The 23,679-nt window shown below is 42.9% G+C and overlaps 1 protein-coding gene across 1 annotated transcript in view; it reads left to right on the top strand.

The window, feature by feature from the left end:
* The window catches only part of SERPINC1 (serpin family C member 1), a 38,567-nt gene that overhangs the window by 2,817 nt on the left and 12,071 nt on the right, over positions 1–23,679 (top strand). The window contains exons 2-9 of the mRNA XM_006088923.3: positions 1,161–1,242; positions 1,330–1,479; positions 3,545–3,914; positions 4,195–4,410; positions 5,143–5,280; positions 6,559–6,949; positions 7,771–7,835; positions 8,747–9,006. Of these exons, the coding sequence (XP_006088985.1) occupies positions 1,445–1,479; positions 3,545–3,914; positions 4,195–4,410; positions 5,143–5,280; positions 6,559–6,949; positions 7,771–7,835; positions 8,747–8,923 (1,392 nt within the window). The 5' untranslated portion in view covers positions 1,161–1,242; positions 1,330–1,444 and the 3' untranslated portion in view covers positions 8,924–9,006. Of the gene's footprint in view, positions 1–1,160; positions 1,243–1,329; positions 1,480–3,544; positions 3,915–4,194; positions 4,411–5,142; positions 5,281–6,558; positions 6,950–7,770; positions 7,836–8,746 lie in introns of the transcript that reaches the window.

The raw sequence follows: 23,679 nt of genomic DNA, 5'->3' as shown, positions 1-23,679 counted from the left end.
AGCCAAACCGGCCAAGGCGTATATACTGATTCTTTTTTTTCTTTTTTCTTTCTTTCTTTCTTTCTTTTTTTTTTTTTTTTACATTTTCTACAGTAAGCCTTTATTAATTAATGAGAAGTATATACTGATTCTTTGTTATTGCTGCTTGTCTTCCCCAGTTGGAGTCCCCGGCCCAAGGACAGAGCCCACTGGCACAGGTAGCACTCTTGTGTTCATAGGACCTAAGACGCGAAGCTTTTCAATTGTCTTTCACCTGGAGTGACAAGGAGCCCCTAAGCATGAGGGGGTTAGGACAGTTCGTAGTAACTGCCCACACTTCACTCATGGGAGTCCTCAAGATGTCCCAGGTCTATGTCAGCCAAGAATTAGATACGACTTCAGTCCAGACAGAGATTTCTGTCTAGTGAGGAGAGGACGCTAGAGTTCCTCTGACTGTCCCAGCGTCCAGGAGTCCTCAGTCACAGACGGCGCGTCTCGTGAACTCTGCTGCAGCAATCCTACTGGGAGGAAGAGAAAAATATAAACGGGCCCTTCATCTCTGCTGGTTTGAATTTATTTAGTTTCCCCAATAACTAAACTAAGTAAAAATGACCATACGCACTAACCGTAATGTGGTTTGTTTGCTTTTAGAGTGTTTCAGCCGTTGTGTGTGTTTGTATCTGCCTCACACTCTGTCTCCTGAGTCCCCCGTAGGATTGTGTTCAGTACCTCCCAACCAGCTCAGCTACCTTAAGCACGTCCTGGTGTGCACCCCGAGGCCCCTGCGCTGGTCCCCCTCCCATCACTTCAGGGCTAAGGGGAAGGTTCCATCTGTGGGCCACAGGTGTAACCACGTGTGTCCTGGTCTGGGTCACGGGTGTGTTGGTTTAGAAGCCAGAAGGTAGCACCTTGTTCTAGAATATTCCTCTTCTCTCTGCCCTATTGACATACTATGGACTCTCCCTTTCTCTCTCTCCCTAAAGAAACCTAGAAAGAGAGGGTATCGCACTGAGCAGGTAGAAGTCTAGAAGTTTCTAGACATTCAACTTGACTAGTTCTAGTCACCTATTTTCTACTCCCGGTTTGGTTCCCTGGGGAAAGAAATCCCGCAAAGTCGTCCTCAGCCAGGCATTTTCGGACCAAGTTTGAGTTTGTGAACCTTCTTTTTCTGTTCTGTAAAGATGAAGAAGAGAGTGAGAACGTATGGATGAGAGAGGTGGGCCTTGCTTTCCCTGGACCGGGCTGAACTTTAAAACTTCTCCAGTAAGTAAACAACACTGGGCCCCACACTTTGCTTAACCCTGGAAGCTGGTCATCAGCCTCTGACCTCAGTCCTCCTCTCCTCACCAGCCCCTCCCCCGCCCTGGCCTCTGGAACCTCAGCTTTAGAGGAAAGAGCCAGTTTTCAGAGGGATCGCCTCGGCCACACTACCTCCACCTGCGCAGCCTGTGGAAGATTAGCGACCATGTTTTCCAGTGGGATAGGAACTGCTGGAAGAAGGTAAGAGGGGCAAGCTTGGCCTTCGCAGGCTCTCGAGGGTTTCCTGACCTCTGAAGGACCCACGAGGATGGTCTCCATACCTTGGAGAAGACCAGGCCCTCTCCCAGGTGGTTACAATCAAAGATGGCTTGTTTGCAGGACGTCACTCCAAACGCCCTCCCTCCGCCCCCTCTTGGGGTAAGGCTTTTCCCTAAGCCACACCTTGGGTTCTTAGCCCAAGAAGCCAAGGGGCCTCTTCCTTCCCTTGAAGGCGCTGTGCCAGTCCCAGCCCTCACAGCTGTCCCGAGACCCTCCGAGGGGAACTCCGGGCCCGCCGTGCCTCTACAATCCTGCGAGTTTAATCTGTGAGGATCTCCTAACTCCCTTTTGGTTCTTCCTTCTGCTTGGATGCCCCTCTCCAAGATTTCGGTGACCTTTGACGAAAGGGCCGCAGCCCTTTCTCTCCTCCCTCCACACCACACACATTCCCTCCCTGATCTGGTTGCTGGAGGAAGCCAGACGTGAGGCTGTGGCTCAACCATCTGGGTTTTCCCTTGTGTTTAACAGAGCTCCCAGGGCCCCCTCAGCCTCCACTTGGGTTTGCAAATGTCGTGGAGGGGCAAAATGGGGAACAGAAGCAACAAGAGGGAAGATGAATGGCAAGATTCTCTTTCTGCTCCCCCCTCACCTCCCTTCCCTCCCTCAGCGCCTCCACTCCTCTCCCATTCTGGGCCTCTGTTCTGCAAACAGCTACGGAGTTGGCCTCAGATCACACACAAGCATGCACCCCTCAGCGGCCCCCAGCTTCCCGCCAGCCCCCACTTGCCCAGTAGACCTCCCTAACACATCTTTCCTGCCCTGCCAGCTGTCTTTTCTGAGAAGACCTGGTACCACATAGAGACTCCCTTTTCCAGACCCAGGGACTCAAGCCTGTCAGAGGAAGCCCTGGCCCAGCCAGTCTTACCGATAAAACACAAGAGAGTTCATCTCTGGGTTTGCTTACTTGGATGTCCCAATTCTAATCTGCCAATTTTGTGATCTCGTTTTTTAAAAAAAATTAGTTTCATTTACCTTTAGTGAACCCATGTTGGAAGCTATTAAGAATCCCAGGCAACAGACAATTATGAGGCCTGAACTAAGGTAATGAGAGAGCAAGGAGAAGAATTAATCGAATCTAGGTCTGACTAAATGAGGAGGGTGGGAGGGAGGAATCAGGGTGACCCCCAGGTTTCGGGATTGGATCACAGGGTGTGCGAGGGTCCCATCTGCTGAGTTGGAGGACACAGAAGAAGAAGCAAGGGTGTGGTCGCATTTCATTAAGGAATATGTAGGGCACCCAAGTGGGGTTATCCAGCACACACGGGCTGGAGATACGGATGTGGGAGTCTTTAGCACGTAGAGTGCCCTTGCCCACTCATTCCTTCTTATCCCTCATGTGTTAGTGAAGCCTCTCTGCTGTATCAGTGAAAATCCTTCCACTCCTTTTCCATCCAGGTTAAATTCCCAACACAGCTCTGTAAGTGGCTCCCACTGCTACCCTCCCTCTTCCTTGGGCACCAATGTTTCCTGCCTATTTTTCTTTCTTTTTTAAAAAATATATTTCTTTATTGATTTCAGAGAGGAAGGGAGAGGGAGAGATAGAAGCATCAATGATGAGAAAGAATCATTGATTGGCTGCCTCCTGCATGCCCCCCACTGGGGATCGAGCCCGCAACCCAGGCATGTGCCCTTGGCCGGAATCGAACCTGGGACCCTTAAGTCCGCAGGCTGATGCTCTATCCACTGAGCCAAGCCGGCTAGGGCCTGCCTATCTTTCATGCGTGCACATCCCATCTCACCACTGGAAGCTCAGCATTCTTTATTTTTAATAACTATCAGTTGCGTCAGTAGTTGATTCCAATTTCAACATGAACTATCCACTTGTAGGGAATCCAGGACTGGACTTGTCCTGGGCCCTTGTATTTTACAAAGTCCAAGGTCCAACGGGTGGTTTGGCATCCTATGCTTTACTGGGGCACGTCTGTGATGGGCCGTGGGATAGGGGGTCATCCAGCCTAGCTTAACTCAGCTTTCTGTCCCCCTGTAGGAGTGTGTGTCTTCTCTCCTTGCTGCTCCTTGGCCTCTGGGGCTGTGTGACCTGTCACTGGAGCCCTGTGGAGGACATCTGCACAGCCAAGCCGCGGGACATCCCTGTGAATCCCATGTGCATTTACCGTACCCCAGAGAAGAAGGCCCCTGAGGAGGAGGGCTCAGACCAGAAGATCCCCGAGGCCACCAACCGGCGGGTCTGGGAACTGTCCAAGGCCAATTCCCGCTTTGCCACTGCCTTCTATCAGCATCTGGCGGACTCCAAGAATGAAAATGACAACATTTTCCTGTCGCCCCTGAGTATCTCCACAGCTTTTGCTATGACCAAGCTGGGAGCCTGTGACAACACCCTCAAGGAGCTGATGGAGGTACAATCCAGGGCCCTTCTGCCCAGCTCCTTACTGTCTTGGTCTAGAGCCCTTTGGAGGATTTAGGTGGTATCCCAGTCTCTCTGTGTTTCTTCTTCCTTTTATCCTTCCTATCTTTATTCTTCTTTCATCCATGCGTTCATTTAGAAAACAGGAGCTGAGCATTTACGCTGCCAGGCACTATACCTGAAGGAGCTCTAACTGAGGTGGCTCTTGGTCAGGGACCAACAGCACCATGCTCACCACCCAACCCACCACCATTTTCTTTTGGCTTCTACAGGTTTTTAAGTTTGATACTATCTCCGAGAAAACATCGGACCAGATCCACTTCTTCTTTGCCAAACTGAACTGCCGACTCTATCGGAAAGCCAACAAATCCTCTGAGTTGGTATCGGCCAATCGCCTCTTTGGAGACAAATCCCTTACTTTCAATGAAACCTACCAGGACATCAGTGAGGTGGTATATGGAGCCAAGCTCCAGCCCCTGGACTTCAAGGTGAGTTACACATGTTATGCCTGACCTCAGAGTTCTTCCTCTCCACTAAGGGATTGAGATAGAGAAGCAGGATCCAAGTTAACACTGCTATGCTAGTCAGGGGCAGGTGGAGGGGCACTGTAAGTCACAACCCCTGGGACACTTACTCTTGCTTGAAACCTGAGAAGTCAGTGGTGTCTATGGATTGTAGTGGAAGCTCTAAAAAAGTAGTACAAGTAATAAATTCTTCATTGCCTCTACCAAGTTCACATATATACCCAAAGCTATCCTGGAGATGCCAGTCCTACCAGAGACCTTATTTAATTCAATATTTTAAAGTTACCATGGTCAAAATTGGCATGTGGTGCATGTTATGTTCTCCTCTTGGAGGTTCATGAAGCACCAGAGGTATTAAGTGTCTGAGAAGTCCTGCGGTCAAAAAGTCTATCGACTTTAATTCAAACAGCATTTCTTAGGCATTTTTGACCATATGAATATCCCTCCTGCCCCACCTGCCTCCCTCATCACTCATTAGCTTCCCAAAGAACATGTTTTGGAAACCTGGACTCTTGTGAGTTCATGGCACTGTACTAGATAGGTGAGGTTTCCCCAATCTGGGTTAGAGTGATGGATGGCTTAACCACATGCTGGGAAAGGACAGAGGGATGAAGGATAAAATAAAATGCTGCCTGGGGAAATGGAGAAGATGGTTGAATAGCACAGGTGGGTAGGTTTGTTTCCTGTTCTCCTTAGGAAAATCCAGAGCCATCCAGAGTGACCATCAACCAGTGGATATCCAATAAGACCGAAGGACGTATCACTGACGTCATTCCCCAGGATGCTATTAACGAGCTCACTGTCCTGGTGCTGGTCAACACCATTTACTTCAAGGTAAGTGACCTTGGTAAACTGACCTCAGACTTGCAGAGGCCCTGTGATTTGATGGTGCCGAGGGCCTTATCTTTCCCAGAGTCAGAAATTCTGAAGATTGTTCCAAATTAATAACGTTTAGGGAGGAGGATGGGGTGTGGGTGGTGGGAAGAAACAGCTTCCTGACAGAATCAGGAGGGTCACCCGTTGAAGGTGGGTAGAATTGTGGCACATTTGCCCATCCTGGGTTGTGCTCCATATGTACTCCCCCTCCTCCACAGGGGTTTAGCCCAGGGGTTTAGCTAGTCAACTGCTGTGGCCAACCTCTCCGTTGCCTGGGGTTTCCTTCTCTCCAAGAGTAAAGTAGGTTGCATTTCCACAGGGTCTATTGCCCTTGACTGTTTAGGGAACACTTTGCCATTAATTAGCCCTCCTGGTCCTCCTAACATCACAAATGTGACCTTGTACTGCTCATTCAGGTTACTTAGTATAAATCCAGACTCTGTAATCTCAACTGCATGAACGTGGCCTCACTACCTGTGACATTTCTCTGTCCCAATTTCTGCATCTGTAAAATGCTGGTAATGATGTACCATAACTGCATAACTGAGGGGACTAAGTTGATGCATGTAAAATGCTTGGAGCAGTGCCCTCCACACTGATGAACATTGAACTCCCTACAAATACTAGTGATCACCACCTCCAAATGTTACAGATGAAGGCCCACTGCTCAGAGTTAAGTTAAATGACTTGTCCCCAAATCAAAGAACCAGAAGATAACAGGGATGGTCATTACACTTCAAAGGAGTGTCTTGTATCTCCTCCCTGACTAGGAAGTTGGCCAGGATGCACCCTCTGCCTGGCAGGGCTTCTGGATAACCCCCTGGGGTTATTTTGTGTGTGTGTGTGTGTGTGTGTGTGTGTGTGTGTGTGTGTGTTCTGTATTCACCCGACAGAGCCCCGCATTTTGGATAATGCCTTGGAGAAAGAGGCTGGTGGGAGAAAGAAAGCAATTCGATTTAAACTCAAGGAGAGAGTTGTGAAGAGGCCAGTAGGTTTTTCTTGGTGTTAGTTTTTACTTTTTTTGTTATAAAATCAAATAGACAATCATTGCTAAAAATCTGGGAAATATACAGAAAGTTCACAGAAAGAAAACACTCTGACATAGTCATCATTCATCTAGTTGTTTTTCCTAATAATTATATGCACAAGTTAACATAACAAAATGTGCATATGCGCATGTCAGTATCCTCCGGGTCTTCTTGTTTTGTGATTCTTCCACCTGGCGTTTTCTTCCAGGGCCTATGGAAGTCGAAGTTCAGCCCTGAGAACACAAGGTTAGAACCTTTCTACAAGGCCGATGGGCAGTCTTGCTCGGCATCCATGATGTACCAGGAGGGCAAGTTCCGCTATCGGCGTGTGGCAGAAGGCACCCAGGTGCTCGAGTTGCCTTTCAAGGGTGATGACATCACCATGGTGCTCATCCTGCCCCAGCGTGAGAAGAGCCTGGCCAAGGTGGAGCAGGAGCTCAGCCCGGAGGTGCTGCAGGAGTGGCTGGATGAGCTGGCGGAGACAATGCTAGTGGTCCACATGCCCCGCTTCCGCATCGAGGACAGCTTCAGTGTGAAGGAGAAGCTGCAGGACATGGGCCTTGTGGACCTGTTCAGTCCGGAGAAATCCAAGCTCCCGGGTTAGTGGAGAAAAGACTTTCTCCTTCCTCTGCCCCCAAGGGGGTCTGACCAAAGGTGGAAGAGTGGGAGGGAGAGTAGAAAAGAGAACAGGTGGGACACCTGGGTCTAATCCAGTTCTACTGTGAACGCAGGGAACTCCCTTTTCCTCTCCAGGCCTCAGCTTTTTCTTCTGGAAAAGGGGGAGGTAGCTCTTGGTTCTCCGCTGGCCCAGCTGGCACGGGAACCCTTTGAGTCTGTCACTGATAGAGATGAGACCCGGTAGAGAAGAACTTGAAAAGGCATCAAATTCAGAGCAGAGATAGATCTGATGAAGAGCTGGGGACATCTGGGTCCCACAACATGGGGGTAGCTGACATCTGGTAGCCCTTTACCTGCTATTCCAAAGGGCTCATGTGTTTCCCTCAAGGTCACTTGGACAGACACAGCCAAACCTTTCAGCTTACATAGTTAGGTAACTGGATTGACCTTTAATGGCCTATCTTTAAACTAGGTCTGAAAACCAATCCCTCTCTCAAAAATGTTGCCAGACTGGAAAGAGAGACATTCCTACCAGATGGAGTGAGTTTTTCTTTAAGAACAGAGTCCCTGCTCCCTTACCCCCACTTACCCCACCAAGGACTGAAGCATGAGACTCAATGCACAGAGCCAGGCTGAGAAGCCCTGCGTATGTTCTTACTGTTTCCATGATGGCATTTTGAGGGTGTCATTAAGTGAGGGTCCAGAATGGCTTCCTATTTTTCAAAAAAGCCCCAAAGGGCCTCTTAATGAATCTGGATTCCTTTCTCCCATGTCACAGAGCCTTCTCTGGTCTTCCTTGTAGGTATTGTTGCCGGAGGCCGGGACGACCTCTTCGTCTCAGACGCATTCCATAAGGCATTTCTTGAGGTGAGTACACCTCCCTTTGCTCTCTCTTCTTTTTTATTCCCATGCTGCTTTGTTATTCGTTCATCAGTATCTCCTGTGATTTGTAACTCTGGAGTTCTTGTTTCACTGGCTGTCCTAGTATAGCTAGCAGATGCTTGAACTGCCCCCTCCTTGGGAGGCCAGCTACCACACAGCCCTGCCCTGAAGCCCTGGGGTCTCATTGTTCCCACCTCCCTTCCTGTGTCTCTCCTGAAGCAGGTGAAACAGGGACACAAACATTAAGGGAAAGGAGCCAGCAGAGGACTATCATGAAGAGGCACAGACAGTTTTAGTGATATTCTGGGTCCCCAAGTACAAATTTCCAAAGGCATCTCCCTCTAGACTGGTGGCGCTTCTGCTTATCAGCAAATTCAAATGACACAAGTCTATTTCAGTCTATTACTCCAAGCCATCTCCTCCAGCCAGAGGGTCCTCCTCTTTTCATAGGCCCTGGGTCCTGAGTGGCTGCTTGGGGTACTTATATCTGGGAGCCTGATGCTCCAAGAGTGAAACTATTTCAACGGTAGAGCTCTGATCTTGAGTCAAAATTTCTTTTAGCATCGCGTACAACATAATCCCCTTGAAATACCATGTATCATGTGCCAGCCAGGAATGTGATAACCTTGTCTCCATTCAGATTTCTGGTTCAGCAATTATCTGAGGATCCAGCCAAAAGCTTGGATGAATCCAAATGCCTACATCAATATTCACTGGGTGGAAGAATGAGGAACAGTGGGGTTCCAGACGGAACCCCAGCTGACCCAAAGGCACTTCCCACTGGATGGCAAATAGCGCTTGGAGTGGCTGTGTGTATGCGTGTGGTCTCTGCATCTAAGGAACAGACGCAGAGCAGAGCAGCTAATGCAGCAGTTTGTTTCCTGTTTGACCTGCAGGTGAATGAGGAAGGCAGTGAAGCAGCAGCTAGTACCGCCATCGTGATTGCTGGCCGTTCGCTGAACCCCAACAGGGTGATCTTCAAGGCCAACAGGCCCTTCCTGGTTCTCATAAGGGAAGCTGCTCTGAACACTATCATCTTCATGGGCAGAGTAGCCAACCCTTGTGCGAACTAGAGGGTTCTCATTCCTTGCACCTCCTCCTATTTGGTTTGTGAACAGAGGTAAAAATAAACACAATTACTCCCATCTCACCAGTATGAATGGACATTGCCACCTGAAATAAAGACAAGGGAGGGAGAAACTGCTAGACATGCTATTGGGCATTTGGTAAAATGATGATTTTTACTTGCTACCAGTGAACACATCTGGGTAAAGGAAGTGAAGGATATGTGACTGCATCATCCCGAAAGGTGGTAGGCATCCCGGAAGGGCAGGGGGGCTTGATATCTCGGTATTCCCACCTTACAAAAAAATCCCCCAATTTAAAACGCATTAATCTCTATGTACAGAAAAACAGAGACTCAAATCTGAGTATTAAACCATTTAATTCTCAAACCACTCACATGCATAATGTTCTTTTACACAGTGTTAAAATAAAGAGGAAAATGTATCTTTATACAGATTTTCAAGTATACATTAATAGACTTTTCAGATTACTAACCAAGTTGCTAAGATTTCATTCACATTGTTCTTAAAGCTGTCCAACGAGAAAGCTTTTGCTAAGCTGCTTTAAATATGTTTATATAAACCCATCTCTTCACTCTTTCTCAGAATCTCCCGCCCCCAACCCCAGTCTCCGCCCACCCTCCTGCCCTCCCCCCTCCCCGACACAACAGGGCTCCTGGGCTCTAGGAGGCATGCAACCCACCAAGAAAGATTGGCTTGTCATCAGGGGAAGGACAGAACCTACAGGAGGAGAGACTGAGCACACCTATCAAATTAAGGGCTGAGATTTAGAAATGACACAAGTCAGACTCATCTTACAGCCTTTGTATTTTCACTTGACTTTCTAATGAAAAAAATCTCAGCCTCCCACAAAACAACCCAGAAGTTTCTGATAGTTTGGTAGCTGAGAAAATAACTTAATATTGGGTTCCCCAGTGAACTTTTAAAATCAGAGTAGGCATTTTGAATTTTTTCCATTTTGGTTGTTTCATTTTCCCTTTGGCTAGGGGTGGGGGCGGCTTAAAAATGGATGTTATTATTTGTGTGTTTACATTAAGGAATTTGGTTAATTTCACAGGGTCTGACAAAAGAGTTCTCCCTCCTCAACTCTCCTCCTGAAGTAATCTGGCTTTAGGGCTGGAAACAGCCACTCTCCTTAGGAATTAAAGTGCATTTATTCAGTAAAAGGGGTGTGTGTGGGGGGGTGGTTTACGCTTAAGTGATAATGATTAAAAGAGGGTGGGGTGAGAGGAAATCCTATTCCTATATATAGGTATTTATAATTAAGGTCATAATAAAGATCAATACTCTCTAAGGAAATAAGATGCGCAAACCAGCCCGGCACCCTCTGAGGTGCAAGGGCGCTAGCCTGGCTCACTGACTTGTCTGAGGCATCTTTAAGCGACTTGGAGTAATCGCTGCAGATGAAAGACACAAACTGCAAGGGTTAGTTTTTTCAAAGGGAAAAAACAGACTGGTAGGTTCTTATAGTTAAAAACTACCTCATTCCCTTTCAGGGATAACAGCATTTTAGAAACTGATTGTCTGTTTTCATATGAATCCTTGATTAACAAGTTGTGAAAAAATGTTAGATAAGTTCGTTGCTTACAAATATTATGGTAGCCTTTAAAAACTTAGGCGGAGGGGGCATTGTAGGAGCTTGCTATCAATCAGTATCAGCCGAGAGGAAGTGACACTTCCCTGTAATCTTATTTGATAGCTACCACTGACTATTTTCCTTTAAACGCTTTACTATTTCTTGGGGGACAATCCCAAGAGTTTTCCAAAGAGAACTAAGTGCTACATTATTAGCTGTACGCAGAAGTGGTGGGCTCAAAATGAGGGGGAATTGTCCTGGAGTCTGGCCTCTGAGTCCAGTGTGATCTGCTTTTCACAGTGACCAGTGGGAAGGCACAATGCCAGGGACAGTGGGTGGGGACAGTGTCACCCACCGGATAAGCACCATAGAGAACAGATTTCTTTCAGACCACGGCCATCTGACAGAAACCGAGTTTTGGCTACATGACTCTTCTGTCTGAACCCTCAGTCTTCTCTCTTCTTCCAATGTACTTTCCCCTTTCCTCACATATGCTGAACTGCCCCAAACTGAGAGTTCTGATTTTCAGATTTCTGAAAAGGGGAGCTCTTGGTTCCTGACTGAACCGGCAGTTCTCTTTAAGGTCTGCCATGAGATCACAAAAAAAAAAAATGCAACGGGCTCAACCTGTGAACACAGACCACAGCAGATGAAGTGAGTGGCTGGGACAGAACACATTGCTTCTGCCTAGAGTTTGGGAATGTCTTTCTTTTGTTGAGAGGAGAGGGATAGGGCAGGTGATGAAACTGTGGTCGGACTAGCCTCTGGTTAGCTGCTTCCAAAAGGACTTCGTAGAGGTTTCAAAGGAATCAGCAAGCTGACCCAGGAGGGCAGAAGAACCTGACAGAACTTCACAGTCCTGATAGGGAATGTTTCGTTTCTTGCTTAACATTTAGTACAAGTTCATATATATATCACTTCCCCATCCTCTTCCACTCTCCCCACTCCCAATCTTAAAATCCAGTGCGGCATGATTTGCATAAAGTCCAACAACATTTCACAGTACTCCACAATGCTCTTCAGTAGGAGAACCCGTGGGCCACTCTCCCGATGCATACAAGTCCCAAAGGCTGCCGCTTTCCAATTCCACCCAGTATCAGGAAGCCTTCACATGTTTTCTAAGGCATAGGAGGCATTTTCTCTAAGTGTCATTGCAGCATTTGCATGCTAAGCAAATAGCCAGGCCTTAATGTTACTGTAATGAAATTTCATAGCCTGATGCTAATTCAGTCCTCTGCACGAACCAGTCTTTCCTTTTTGACCCACTTTTTCTTCTCAAACATACCAGCTATTTGAAACTTAAAGGATCAGTTATTTGTAGGCAATATATGAACGAATTTCTATGGTGCCCAGAATTCTCTCAGGAGAGAGTCCGCTATGTCTGAACCTGCTCTGAAACACAAATTTCTTTCATGAATTAAAAATCACTGGGTAGCTCCTTAGTTAGAACAGTGGCTCTCACTTTTTATGGGAAATCAAACAGTTCTCCCCTTCCATTACCATGTGTGAAGTTGCCATGGCAGGTATCTTTACTACCTGGGGTGGAAAGAAGGAAAAATATGAAACCTCATTTGGGAATTACTGGATTAGGTCTTTGACATCCTGGAACAAAGATGCTAAAATGACTATTTCACATTTCTTATAAAATTCAGAAACATTTAAGCCTTAGCTAGTGCATTTCATTCACAAAGAAGGAAAAATGAAAGTCACTTTACATAAAAATCCCACATAGAAGACAGCTAAGAGACAACTGAATGCATCACCCCAGAAAGGAGCCTTTCCTCTCCACTGATTTAACAATGCTTCTCAGTTACTTTACAAAGAGAGGTCCCCCTGGGTGGCGTGGCTTGGCTCTTTTAATAAGGTCAAGGGTTCTATTTTCGTAGCAGAACTGAGAAACCTCCACTAAACCACCTATGTAAAGTGGGTTCTAGAGACCAGACTTTGAAAATATGCTTTGTTTACTTATGCAGCCTTTGTATCTGGTATAGAGAGGAAATGGAATGGATGGCAACATCTCTCTCCAGAATGACTCTGAGGACAAATGGACGATCTATTGTAACACCTGAGTCTTGGCCCACCCACCATAAGCTTAAACTCAGAGCCAATAAAGGTATCTGATGAGGGAGGTCTAGGGGCCAAGGTCAACTGGCTCTGAACTAGGAAGCAGTAAGGCCAATGTTCACCCAAGTCACAGGGAAGAAAGGGAAGACTCCATGCTTCCTCCCAATTCACAGATTTAACATGCCTCAAAGGAAAGATCTAGGCGTTTCTCACTGTTGTGTTTGTTCTGTTTTTAAGTAAATCACTTTAGCTGTACTGGCTGCACCATCAACAGTAAATTATTGACTTTACCTTAAGCATGTGGTATAGCAAAACAGCTGGGGACCGGCCTAGGACAGAATCTGGGCACAAACAAAAGACAAGCCAGAGGTGAGAATTTTCCTAAGGAGTTAATTCCTGAGTCCAGGATATCAGCCTGGCTTATACACTGACAATTATTTTACAGTTATACAAAAAATAGCTGTGGTGAATAGATTCACATTGATTTTACTGCCTCATCTACAGGATTCATACTGTACTCAGGCAGAGGTTACTCTGCATCAGTTGTCACCTATGAGTAATGCTTGTCTCATTATTTGGAATTTCACACTGTTGGTATCATCGCTTGTCCTACCCAGTTACTGGGTAGATGAATATTTATTAGCTTGTACCTGAAACAAAGAAGCCAACCTCTCAAAATATGAAAGTGGATCACTCTGTCTCATCTTCACTCCTCATCAGACATTAGGACCAGCCAGTGCATTAGAAAGAAAAGGCGGAAGCATTCCAGGGTACCTATTAAAGGGCCAGTGGTCCTTCCCCAGCTGTAACAGATGTTCCAAGGGGAGGTGACCTGATGTGGCTCAGTGTGCCAGTGCCCCAAACAGCCAGTCAGTTGAGTGCTACAGCTGGACTTCCAGATTAGGTGGCCTGCCTAGTGGCATTTTACTACTTAAACTACATTTTCTGACACCCACAACATTCAAGCGAGGCCATCCTGACTATTATAACAGTATCGGCATTAAAAACAGGAACATCACTCTTTGAAGTGACAAAAAAGCAAAACAGGCCACCCAGAAATCCATGTCATCCTCACCTCCATGTCAAGATATTGGCAGAAGGCTCATTACCAGGAATATATGGTTTTTATTCCAGTCCCCCCAAAATGGACTGCAAATGGCAACTGAAAACAACAACAACGCAGGATTCAAATACATTTTTCACATCATTAAAAGGAGTTGGGTGCATCTTTGAAAACAACAGAAAGGCTCCACTTCCACTGACTACTCTTGCCAAATAGAACCCAGCGGATAAAAGCACTAACTCCAAGTGTTCTGACACTTTGATCTGGGCACCAAAACAAACATTAACATCTAACTTGACAAGGAGAACTGGATCCGGCAGCCTCTGTATCTTGGGTTTGGCTTTCCTTTGCTTGCTACAGAAAGCTACACTCTTTCTTCAGCCAAGTGCTCAGAGGTAGAGGAGCTGAAGTGAGTACAAGAGAGAATGGGGGGGTGGCACTGGCTGAGGAGTCCAGCCTCCTGCCGAAGGGGTTGCAGGGCAACCTTGGAATATGCTCAGTCTTTAATGGGAGGTAGTGTACACTGACTCATCTGCCTTCATCAGACACCTTTTTCTCACATACACACATGAAGTCACATACACGGAGCTGGCCACTCACAACAATATTGCAACGTGCAGCAGCAGCACGCTTATCCTAACAGCTGCTTTCAGTCTCAGTTTTATACTGTACCCCAGCTCTTCTCAGGCAGATGCAAGCCAAATCGGTTACTCTGAGGTCCCTCCTTTGCCAGGCTTTTAAACATACATTTCACTTTAGCACCTACAACTTTATCTCTGAAGAATAGCTGCACTAAGTGGGTGCAATGTGTTATAACATCTTTATAAATAGAAAGTGCGAGAAATCATTTCTTAGCCAAAATACTAACAAAGCAACAAAAAGCTCTCATAGCCTACTGTGCCAAGAATGAGATTTTTAGAATCAATGATACAACTAACAAAATGCTTCTAATGCTACCAAGGTCATAGTGGACGAGTAAATATTTATAAACATACATTTATGAAAAAAGATATTAAGAAAATAGCCAAACTTCCCACAAGTTATTTGCATGAACTCTCTTTAGTATACCACTCTGTGTTCAATGCACATGCATATACAAGTGAATTATATTAGTGTTATTTTTATCGGGCCAGTTTTCCAAAAAGAAAACAGGCTCATTTTTTTAAAACTTCAAGTTACATGATTTAAAATAATTTTTGTAAAAATATTACGAATACCATAAAAATTCTAAAATCTCTACTGTCTGGCTGACAGCCATTCTAGAGGTGATTTCAGTCACACTCAGCGTCCCCTGTTCCAGCATCGTGGCTTTCAGAGGAAGCACATATTAAGCTCTGTTCTCTGTGTTGTAATTCTGTTTTTGCAGTGGTTCTTAAAGAACCACTAGAGTTGGGATTCTGTAACCTTGTGGGAAACTCAATAGATTGCCTTCTCATGACATAAATATCTGCTTTAAGATGCAGCTACCAGCAGAAATCTAAACCCTAAAGGAATTTCTACTCACTCAGGTTGTTGTGATTGGCTTGAAATGGTCTAGACTTGTGATGCTAAAAAAAAAAAAAAAAAAAAGAACAAATATTTTGTCAATCTACAAATTCCCTTTCTTCTCTGTCCTCTTTTGCAACTCAAAACCACAGTACTGAGTTTCATCTAACCATCAGATGATTTCAAATTTAAGAGTCACCGAGAGCCTAGAGAGGGGCCCAGAGAGCTAGGAAATCCAGACCGAGAGACACCTCCCATAGATTATCATGAGTTTTCATTCCCTGGAAATCTTCAAAAGCTTTCTCTGTCACAAAGAGCAGACTTTGAGTGGAAATGTGGATCAAAAAGATTATGTTAAGGCTCCTTTATTTTTCTTCATTAAAATCTGCCCCAATCTTTGCATGATAAAATCGAATTAATCTTGATGCCTAAATGCCTCCAAGCATTCCATCCCAGCCTATCCATAGTCTTCTCTTTCCCTTCCCAGCATTCTGTAGAGCCCTAAACTAAGTCTTCAGCCCTGGGTGTTCCTTTTACTCTTGTATTTGCAATTCCTGAGGCCTGACAGAGATCTCTTTACTGTATGATAATTGGGGTGACCAACTAGAACCCCTCATAGCTAACTCTTCAGGCATCCACTGCACAAGGAATAGATGGATAATCCCAAACCTTTCTTCTCTTAGAAAGTGTATGGACTTGAGAATGATCATTTTGTTGCAGGATTTATTCTCCCCCTTTATTTCTTGTGATGGCAGTTAGTGTCTAGTTATTATTAGCCAGCAGGAGTTAAAGTAAAGAATTCTAAATCTGACAAAACTTCAATGAGCTGTAATTTCAGATAAGAGAGGTTGGCAGCAACTGGTAACTTTAAAGGATTAACAAAATGTAAAATTGGGCCATGGATTTTCCTATATGAAAGGTAATAAAAGTGGGACGAACCTACTCATCTCCTAGCACAAAACTGAGCCAGTGCCGATGGGTGGCAGTGACGATGGGACTGGGATACATAGGCAAAACTTCCAATTATTTCAAGAATATGATCTTTCTAGCCACTCAACAGAAAGTCCTGTTGAAAGAGGTTTAGTAGCCATATAAATTTCCCATGCCACAGGAGTTTTCAACTACTTGTAAACTTAAAATACAGCTGATATCTCAAGTTCTGTAACAGTAAGCTCTTTACTCCCTCAGGAGTATTCCCTCAGCATGTACAGTTTCTGTGGCTTCACAAAACAAAGAACGGGACAAAGGCTCACAAGTTGGAACAAAAGAAAAAATGGACATTTTGCTGTAAGATAAATGAAACTCAGAGGCAGGTAGATAATGAAATCTGTTGCAGGTATGTGTCTCATTCTCCTTCTAGCTCCTTTACCGGCCAATGCCAGACATAATAAATGGTGTCTATGGCACAAAAAATGGACCTAAATGAATGAACAGAGAAGAGTCAACACCAATAAAAAAAATGAATGCTACCTATAACAGATTAAGGACAGGCCCCAATCCTTGACAAACCTTCCATCAAGTGGGAAGGTATTTCCTGTCCCCATGAATCTGGGCTGACCAGTGACTTCTTTGACCAATACTGTATGGTGGTGACCCTGGCCTTTAACAGGATGCCACCTCCTACCCAGCCTCTTGGAGGCCTGAGCTGCCATTCTGAATAAGTCTGACTACCTTGATGGAGAGACCACATAGAGAGTTGCTGAGACACCAGCGAGGGAGAGGAGGCTTGGTGAACCATCCTGCGAAGGTGGCAGGCATGTGGATGAGGTTTCTTGGACACTCCAGACCAGTCCAACCACTTGCTGAATACTATCAAGTGACCTGACTCGTCACACCACAGGAAGCAAGAGAATTGCCTAGATGAACCTGTCCTGAATTTCTGATCCACAACATCACGAGAGATAAACAATAGTAGTTATTTTAAGTCACTGAAGGTTTGGGTAGTCTGTCACACAGCAACAGATATCTGGAATGCTAGCTTTCATTTTCTGCCTTGGTAGTAACTCATTCACACATTCGCCACTAGACCTACTGAATGGGTGACTCTTGAAATCAGTGGGCGATATCTCTAGAAAATTTTCACCGTTCAACATCTGCTCAGAGATCAACTGCATTATCTTTTGAAGAGATCTTCCAACCACATATTCTTGAATTAACAGTTCATTATAAGTAGTACTGTTACTGGCTATTACATATTCCAGTTCATCCCAACCTTTATCATTAAACAATCAACAAGATATAGTAAAGTTAGTTTGGACTTTGGGATCAGATTGATAAATACTGGCTGTGTAATTTATCCATGGTGTGACCCTTGGGCTCATAGTTTCCTCATCTATACAGTGTGGTATAATTATACCTATTAAAGGCAATATAATCTGTTAAGAGTGTCAACTCTTGTATGAGACTACCAGGGTCAACCTCTGTGTCTCAGTTTCTTCCTTTCTAAAGTGAAAATAATAACAGTATCTACCCTAATAGGATTGTCACAGGATTAGAAGAGTTAATCAATAAGAAGCACAGAACTGTGCCTGGCACATAGTAAGCATTCAAAAAAGTCAGCTACTTTTAGTTCTTCTATTATTACTTCATAGGGTTATTTTCTTAGTACAGTTAATTCTGTCCGCTGCTTTTTGATCCTTTATCTATGCAGTAAAAAGTGCAGGCTTTTAAAAAACAATACATGCAGACTCCAACCAAGGTTAGGACTCTCAAGTACTATAGGAAGCCACATCTAAACTACGTCTAAAATCAATTTTGTTATACAAATTCCAAGCACATCGTCTAGTACCAAAAAGTACTTAATATTTACTTAATGGCACAGATTTGCCTGTATGCTACTTACCACTTAAGATAAGTGATTTCACAAAATAGAAAAAATTTCCCTATAAGATACTGTGACTTTTGGTATTATGGATTAATTCAGATTCTAAGATTCACAGTAATTAGTAATTAGTACTGTTAAATTGTGCTGTTGCCATATGAGATGCTGCACATATCTCTCTCTTAACTGGATAGTGAATTCTAGTCACTTCAATAGGACTAACTGAGTAGACATGAAAGAAGCAAGCATTAGAAAAGTATTCTTTTTTTTTTAACATAACTGCTTTGCCTTTATAATTTAGCTTTGTTGTTTAAATCTTCCACTATTTGAGCTGGTGGGCCATTCTTAACTGTGTTAAGATGGGAGATATTTGTTATATAAATAATGGGAAAGATGTATAAGGAATTTATTTATATATGTACCCTCTGTGAAAACAGTATGTATTTCAAGTAACAGTTGCCTTCTAAGTCATCACTGTTCCTCACAGTTGAGGGAAAAGATAGTCTGCTTATAAAACAAAACTGGACAGTCTGTACAGATATTTTCTAAGTTTGATATCATTGTTCCCATTAATAATTATATCCTTTGGAATGTAACTAAGTCACATGTTTCAAAGTACTCAAAAGATCCAACTTTGGCTTGTTCTGAGCAAGAAAACCCACTTACTGCAAAACAAAAAGACTGTCCTGGGAAAAGCACCACTTAAGAATAAGAAGATTGAAAACAGAGAAAGAGACTAGAAAACAAAGAAGGCAAAACATAAAATTAATAATTATCAAAGAAGTCATAATACTTGGCAAACTCCACTGTTTCTCATATTAAACAGATTTATATTTAAATGACATCTACTACAGACCTCAAGGAGGGATGGATGCAGATGGTTCACTGAGCTTATATATCTGAATCCAATTTCTTTCACAAGTCCAAAATCCCAGATTAATCAGTCTCAAAGTAGCCAGAAGAGCAACAGTCCAAAATGCCAAGAACCCACTATTACTATAAGTGCTCTAAGACAAGGCAGAACAAATGTAGGCAAGTATTATCGATGAAGATTACTTATTACTAAGAGGGTGTATTATGTAGAACTTACTAATCTCCGAGTTAGAGAAAGGCAACTCTAAGAATAAAATGCCTGGTGAAGAAGTGCCCTACAGGTGGCTGGGTCACTCATCCGAACTTCACATGTGTTATGGAGCTACAACCACAAGGTGAGAGGCAAACTCACTGGATTGCACCTGCGTGGCCTACAACCCTTTATTCAGACAAGTGCATCTAATGCAGAGGACCATGTATTGTTTTCAAATGGGGAACAACTATATTCTCCTTTTGCAAAGAATTCTATTATTATTTCTTTAAAATTTCCAATTTTTTCACATCTAGCATAAATAAGCTATTTGAACAGTAAGAATGAACATTCACAAAACAAATATATAATGGCCCAATATATATTCAGAAGAATTACATACAGTAATAGAAATTGGAAGATAGGTCTAGGAAGAATTCGCAATCTTCAGATGTTTCATTATGCTTTAAAACATTCATTAAAAAGGGAAAAGGAAGATTTGGCTTTTCAGTACTCCACAAGGAACAGAGTAAGTTTACTTGAGGAAATTAGAATGAAGATTTATAATACAGGAAAAGTTAGAGGTTTCTAATCTAGAAAAACAGTACTTTGGATAAGAATCAAACCACTTATTCCTAACAGAAATACAATTTTAATACTAGTGGGAATAAATTCACCCTTGCTATCATTATGCAAGGCAGTTCAAGTTAACTCAGAGGAATGGCAAAGCTTACTTATAAAAACAATTTTTTACCGTATTTTATGTAAACATGGTATTCGTTTAACCTTACATTATTACGCATGGGGATTGTTTTTAAAAGTTACTTGGCTATATCTGTAACAACCATCCTAAACTTTAATCTACCTGCACCTTTAAGGCAAGGTCAAATCCTAAAACTATTCTAAATGCTCTTAAAGCAATGGGAATCATTAAGGAGCACAAGGAGGGTTGTGAGAAAAGGAACTAGGAAAAGATGGCAAACTCTTTGGGAAACATGCATATATAGCAATACGAATTAAAACCCTTTTAGACTTATGAATTTGTAATAGCAAAATGGCAGGACTGACAAATTTGGGGGGTGATGCGTTCAAATTTAATTTGGAGCTGGTAAACCTCTGTCAGGTGCCAGACAGTAAATACTGTATTTTCAGGCTTTGCAGGCCATCTGGTCTCAACTTTGAATTATAGAAGAAAGTAGCCATAAACAACACTTAAATGAAGAGGCTAGTCCACTATCACTTTTGACCAGGGGGCTGCAGTTTGTTGAACACAGATCTAATTCATAGTCCTAGGGACATACTTTACAAAGGGACAGCCTCTGAAATTTAGGGATTAACCTGACTTAATTGCTTGTTTTCCCTTCTAAATTGCAGGAACCAAAATACTTCAATATTTTGCACTCTTTCCCATGAGGCCTAAGTAAAGAGCCCTGCTTTCAAAGATTAAGTTCAGTGAAGACTTATCTGTTGTTCCTTAAACAAGTAAGTACACAGATGAGGAGAAGGACTTGTGAGGAAGAGAAAAAGACCATGTCTATTGTATCTGAGAGGAAAAAAACTTTCAGGATTCAAACTCCTTCCTGACCAAATGCCTTTCCACTATGATTCAGAAGACTTTTGTCTTTGTTTAATTTCTTTCCATTAGCCATTGCTTTCATTTCTTTAAATTAGATCTTCTAGTCAAACAAAATGTAGTTTTTACTAGTTAAAGGAAACAAAATCAGTGTCAAGTAACAGTTAACACTTTTTAAAAGTTACTTCTTGATAAGAGACTATTCAGTTATTAAGGATGAAGTTCACTATTTCTTTGGTCAGACCACTTTCCAGCCAAGGTCAAATTTCAACTATGAAGTTCAGAGGAAAATGGTTTAATTCTATATGTTAAACCATCTTTGGAAAACCCCATTTCACAGATGTAGAGGGAACTGGAAACATAAAAAAAAAAAACCCCAAAACAAACAAACAAAAAACCCACAAAAAAAACAAAACCACCAAAAAATAAAATAGCAAGAAAACTTCCCTTAACTGCCATCTCCCTTCGTTCTCAATCTTTATCCTTTAGTAAGTTATTTTACATATTCAAAATTAGATTTAACCCTCTGGTACAATGAAATGGCTCCGGGGTAGTTTGCAAGTTACATAAAATAAAACTCAACTCAGTTCAGAGGTAAATATGGTTCTGAGTAAAGAGAGAACGGTCATTAGAAAGAGCCTTTCTGCCTCAGTACAGTGTTACTGCACATGCCAATGCTGCATTTTATACTGGTATCAGAGTTCAGAGAGAACAAAAGGTACCCCTTAGAATGAAAGAAGATGAATATATTGTTATCTCTCTTAGTTTGCTGAGAATATTGGGTAGCTCTTTTGCTAAGAAGAGCCATTCAATGAATAAAAACAGGCCCAGTGTTTGCTATTTCTTGGCATTAAAGTACTTGATGATTCAGCTCTCATTGCTAATGCAGTTCCCTTCACAAGGTGAAGATTTGGTAATAATTTTCAGCATTAGCTAAAGTCATTTAGAACACTGTTAAGAGAGGTATCCTTTGTGCACACAACAATATAGCGATTCATTGATGTAGATAGAACACTACTAACTCCTATGCTCCCACATGTTAGCTAAGAACTAGGGCAATGTCACAGTGAACCTGGAGAAGAATATGGATAAGTATTCAGAATAACAATATCTCTCCTAGCTAAAATGGGAAAATTGCTTTCGGAAACTTGAATTTCACGAACCTCCTGGCTGTAGTCTAGACCAGCGAAAAGGAGAGAACCAGCAAAGACAATTGTGCTGACGAGGTCCTAGACGACCTGGAGGCACTATTCACAGTATTAACACAGCAAAAGCTATTAGAAATGAGTGACAAGGTGAGGAACCCACCAAGCACTCATAGTATTTCCATGTCTATTGGACAGTCTCTACTGCATTCAAAGTGTTTGCTGCCAACCCCGGATAGAGTATATACTGACAAATGCTGCAAAGTTTCTCTTTACAGAAATTACTGCACTTCACCTTTACAATTTGGTAATAGTTTAAAAAGCTCTATTTTCTCACATAAAATCTAAGAAAACTAGCAAAGCAATAACTTTCCAGCATACTACTTCTCAAACATAAGATTGACTTAATATTTTTTTGGTAGGCTTAAAAGCTCCAGCTAAAGCAGCATATTCTGTACTTTTCACCTATTTAGTTATGGCAAGATCTGTCCATTGAAAGCCTTGATTACCAGCTGAAATGTTTCCCTATAGATTTTAGTCTCATTTCAACTCTACTTTTTGTAGGTCACAGAGCCTAGTTGGTCCTTAAGATGGACCTAGGCAAGAGTTTTTACCTTATCATGGTGTCCTGATCAATGTCTTATAAAGATAAAATACACTCCAAAACAACGTTTAAGGGTAGGCTCTTAACATACGATAGCATTGTTACATTCCTATTAAAAGACACATTTCTGTTTTTCTAAAGAGAAAAAATAACCATTCTCTAGTGATACAGTGCAGCTGTATGTGTATGTACAATTCTTAGACTGCTTAAGAATTACCCTTTGCATTTAACATCCTATCATCAAAGAAATGCCACCTTTCCTGTCCCCCTTTCCACTTATCACAAAGCATTCTCAGGAAGGGAGTGCACTACTAACTCACAAATGGCTCACCAGTGCAGGCATGACCAGGCCCTCTTCCAAATCCCTTTAACAATCATCTATGCCTCTGCACCAAGACAATTTCTTAAACCACTATGCATTTAAATACTAATCTTAACATCTTAATGATCATTAAGAGAAGCTAGAGATTTTTCTCCTTTCTATTTGCACTGTAACTTGTAAGCATCTACTTGCCTGCATCCCTTAAAAATCCACCCTCATTCTCTGCATACAAAATCGGGCATCTAAAGCTCTACACACTTGGTAAATTCCTCTTGACTCTCAGTGCTGGAGTAAGAATCTCAGAATTACCAAAAAGGTCTCCTGAAGTTTTAAAAAATCTTAGGAATGATTAAGTAATCAAACCTGATCAAAACTGATGCCTTGATCAATTTATTGCAACATGATTGTGCCTGATGTTTTCTGGTAAATGCCCTGTACTATATTAAAAAGCAAAGCTCTTGGAGTCACCAGCAATTTGCTGATGGTTGGTTTATGAATTACTAGGTTTGCAGACATGAGACATGGATTTAGTGAGGTTCTTCTATTGGACTGAAAATATAAACTATTACTTATATAAGAGGAAATGGAATTGTGGCTGCAATAAGAACCATAGTGTTGAATTTCTTCAATCAGAATGCTGCAGAAAAAATGTGTTTAAAACTTCATATAAAAGTTATCAAATAGGGAGACCTGTGGATTTAAAAATACAATCCAGGCTCATTTCACTGGAAAGGGACATTTCTGATGTATACTATTGCTGTTATGTGAAACTAGGAGCCAAAGAAAGTGGAGGAAACTTTGGTAGTCAGCCTAACACGTTAATTCATCCGGACTAGAGCCATTTCCTAATATCCAAAGATATACAAGCACGGTGGTTTACAAATACCAAGCAGTAAGTTGCAGTAGGCTCTGTACTGTTCCACGTTTGCAAACCCAAAACTTCCCTCTGCTCCCCTCACCTCAACCCAGCACTCCAGGCCCCAAGCTTAGTGGTACCTATTGCAAACACTGCTGCCGTTTCACGTTCA

The sequence above is a fragment of the Myotis lucifugus genome, unplaced genomic scaffold (genome assembly GCF_000147115.1).
Source record: "Myotis lucifugus unplaced genomic scaffold, Myoluc2.0 scaffold_54, whole genome shotgun sequence".
In the NCBI taxonomy this organism is placed as follows: domain Eukaryota; kingdom Metazoa; phylum Chordata; class Mammalia; order Chiroptera; family Vespertilionidae; genus Myotis; species Myotis lucifugus.
This window is presented reverse-complemented; position numbering and strand designations above follow the sequence as displayed.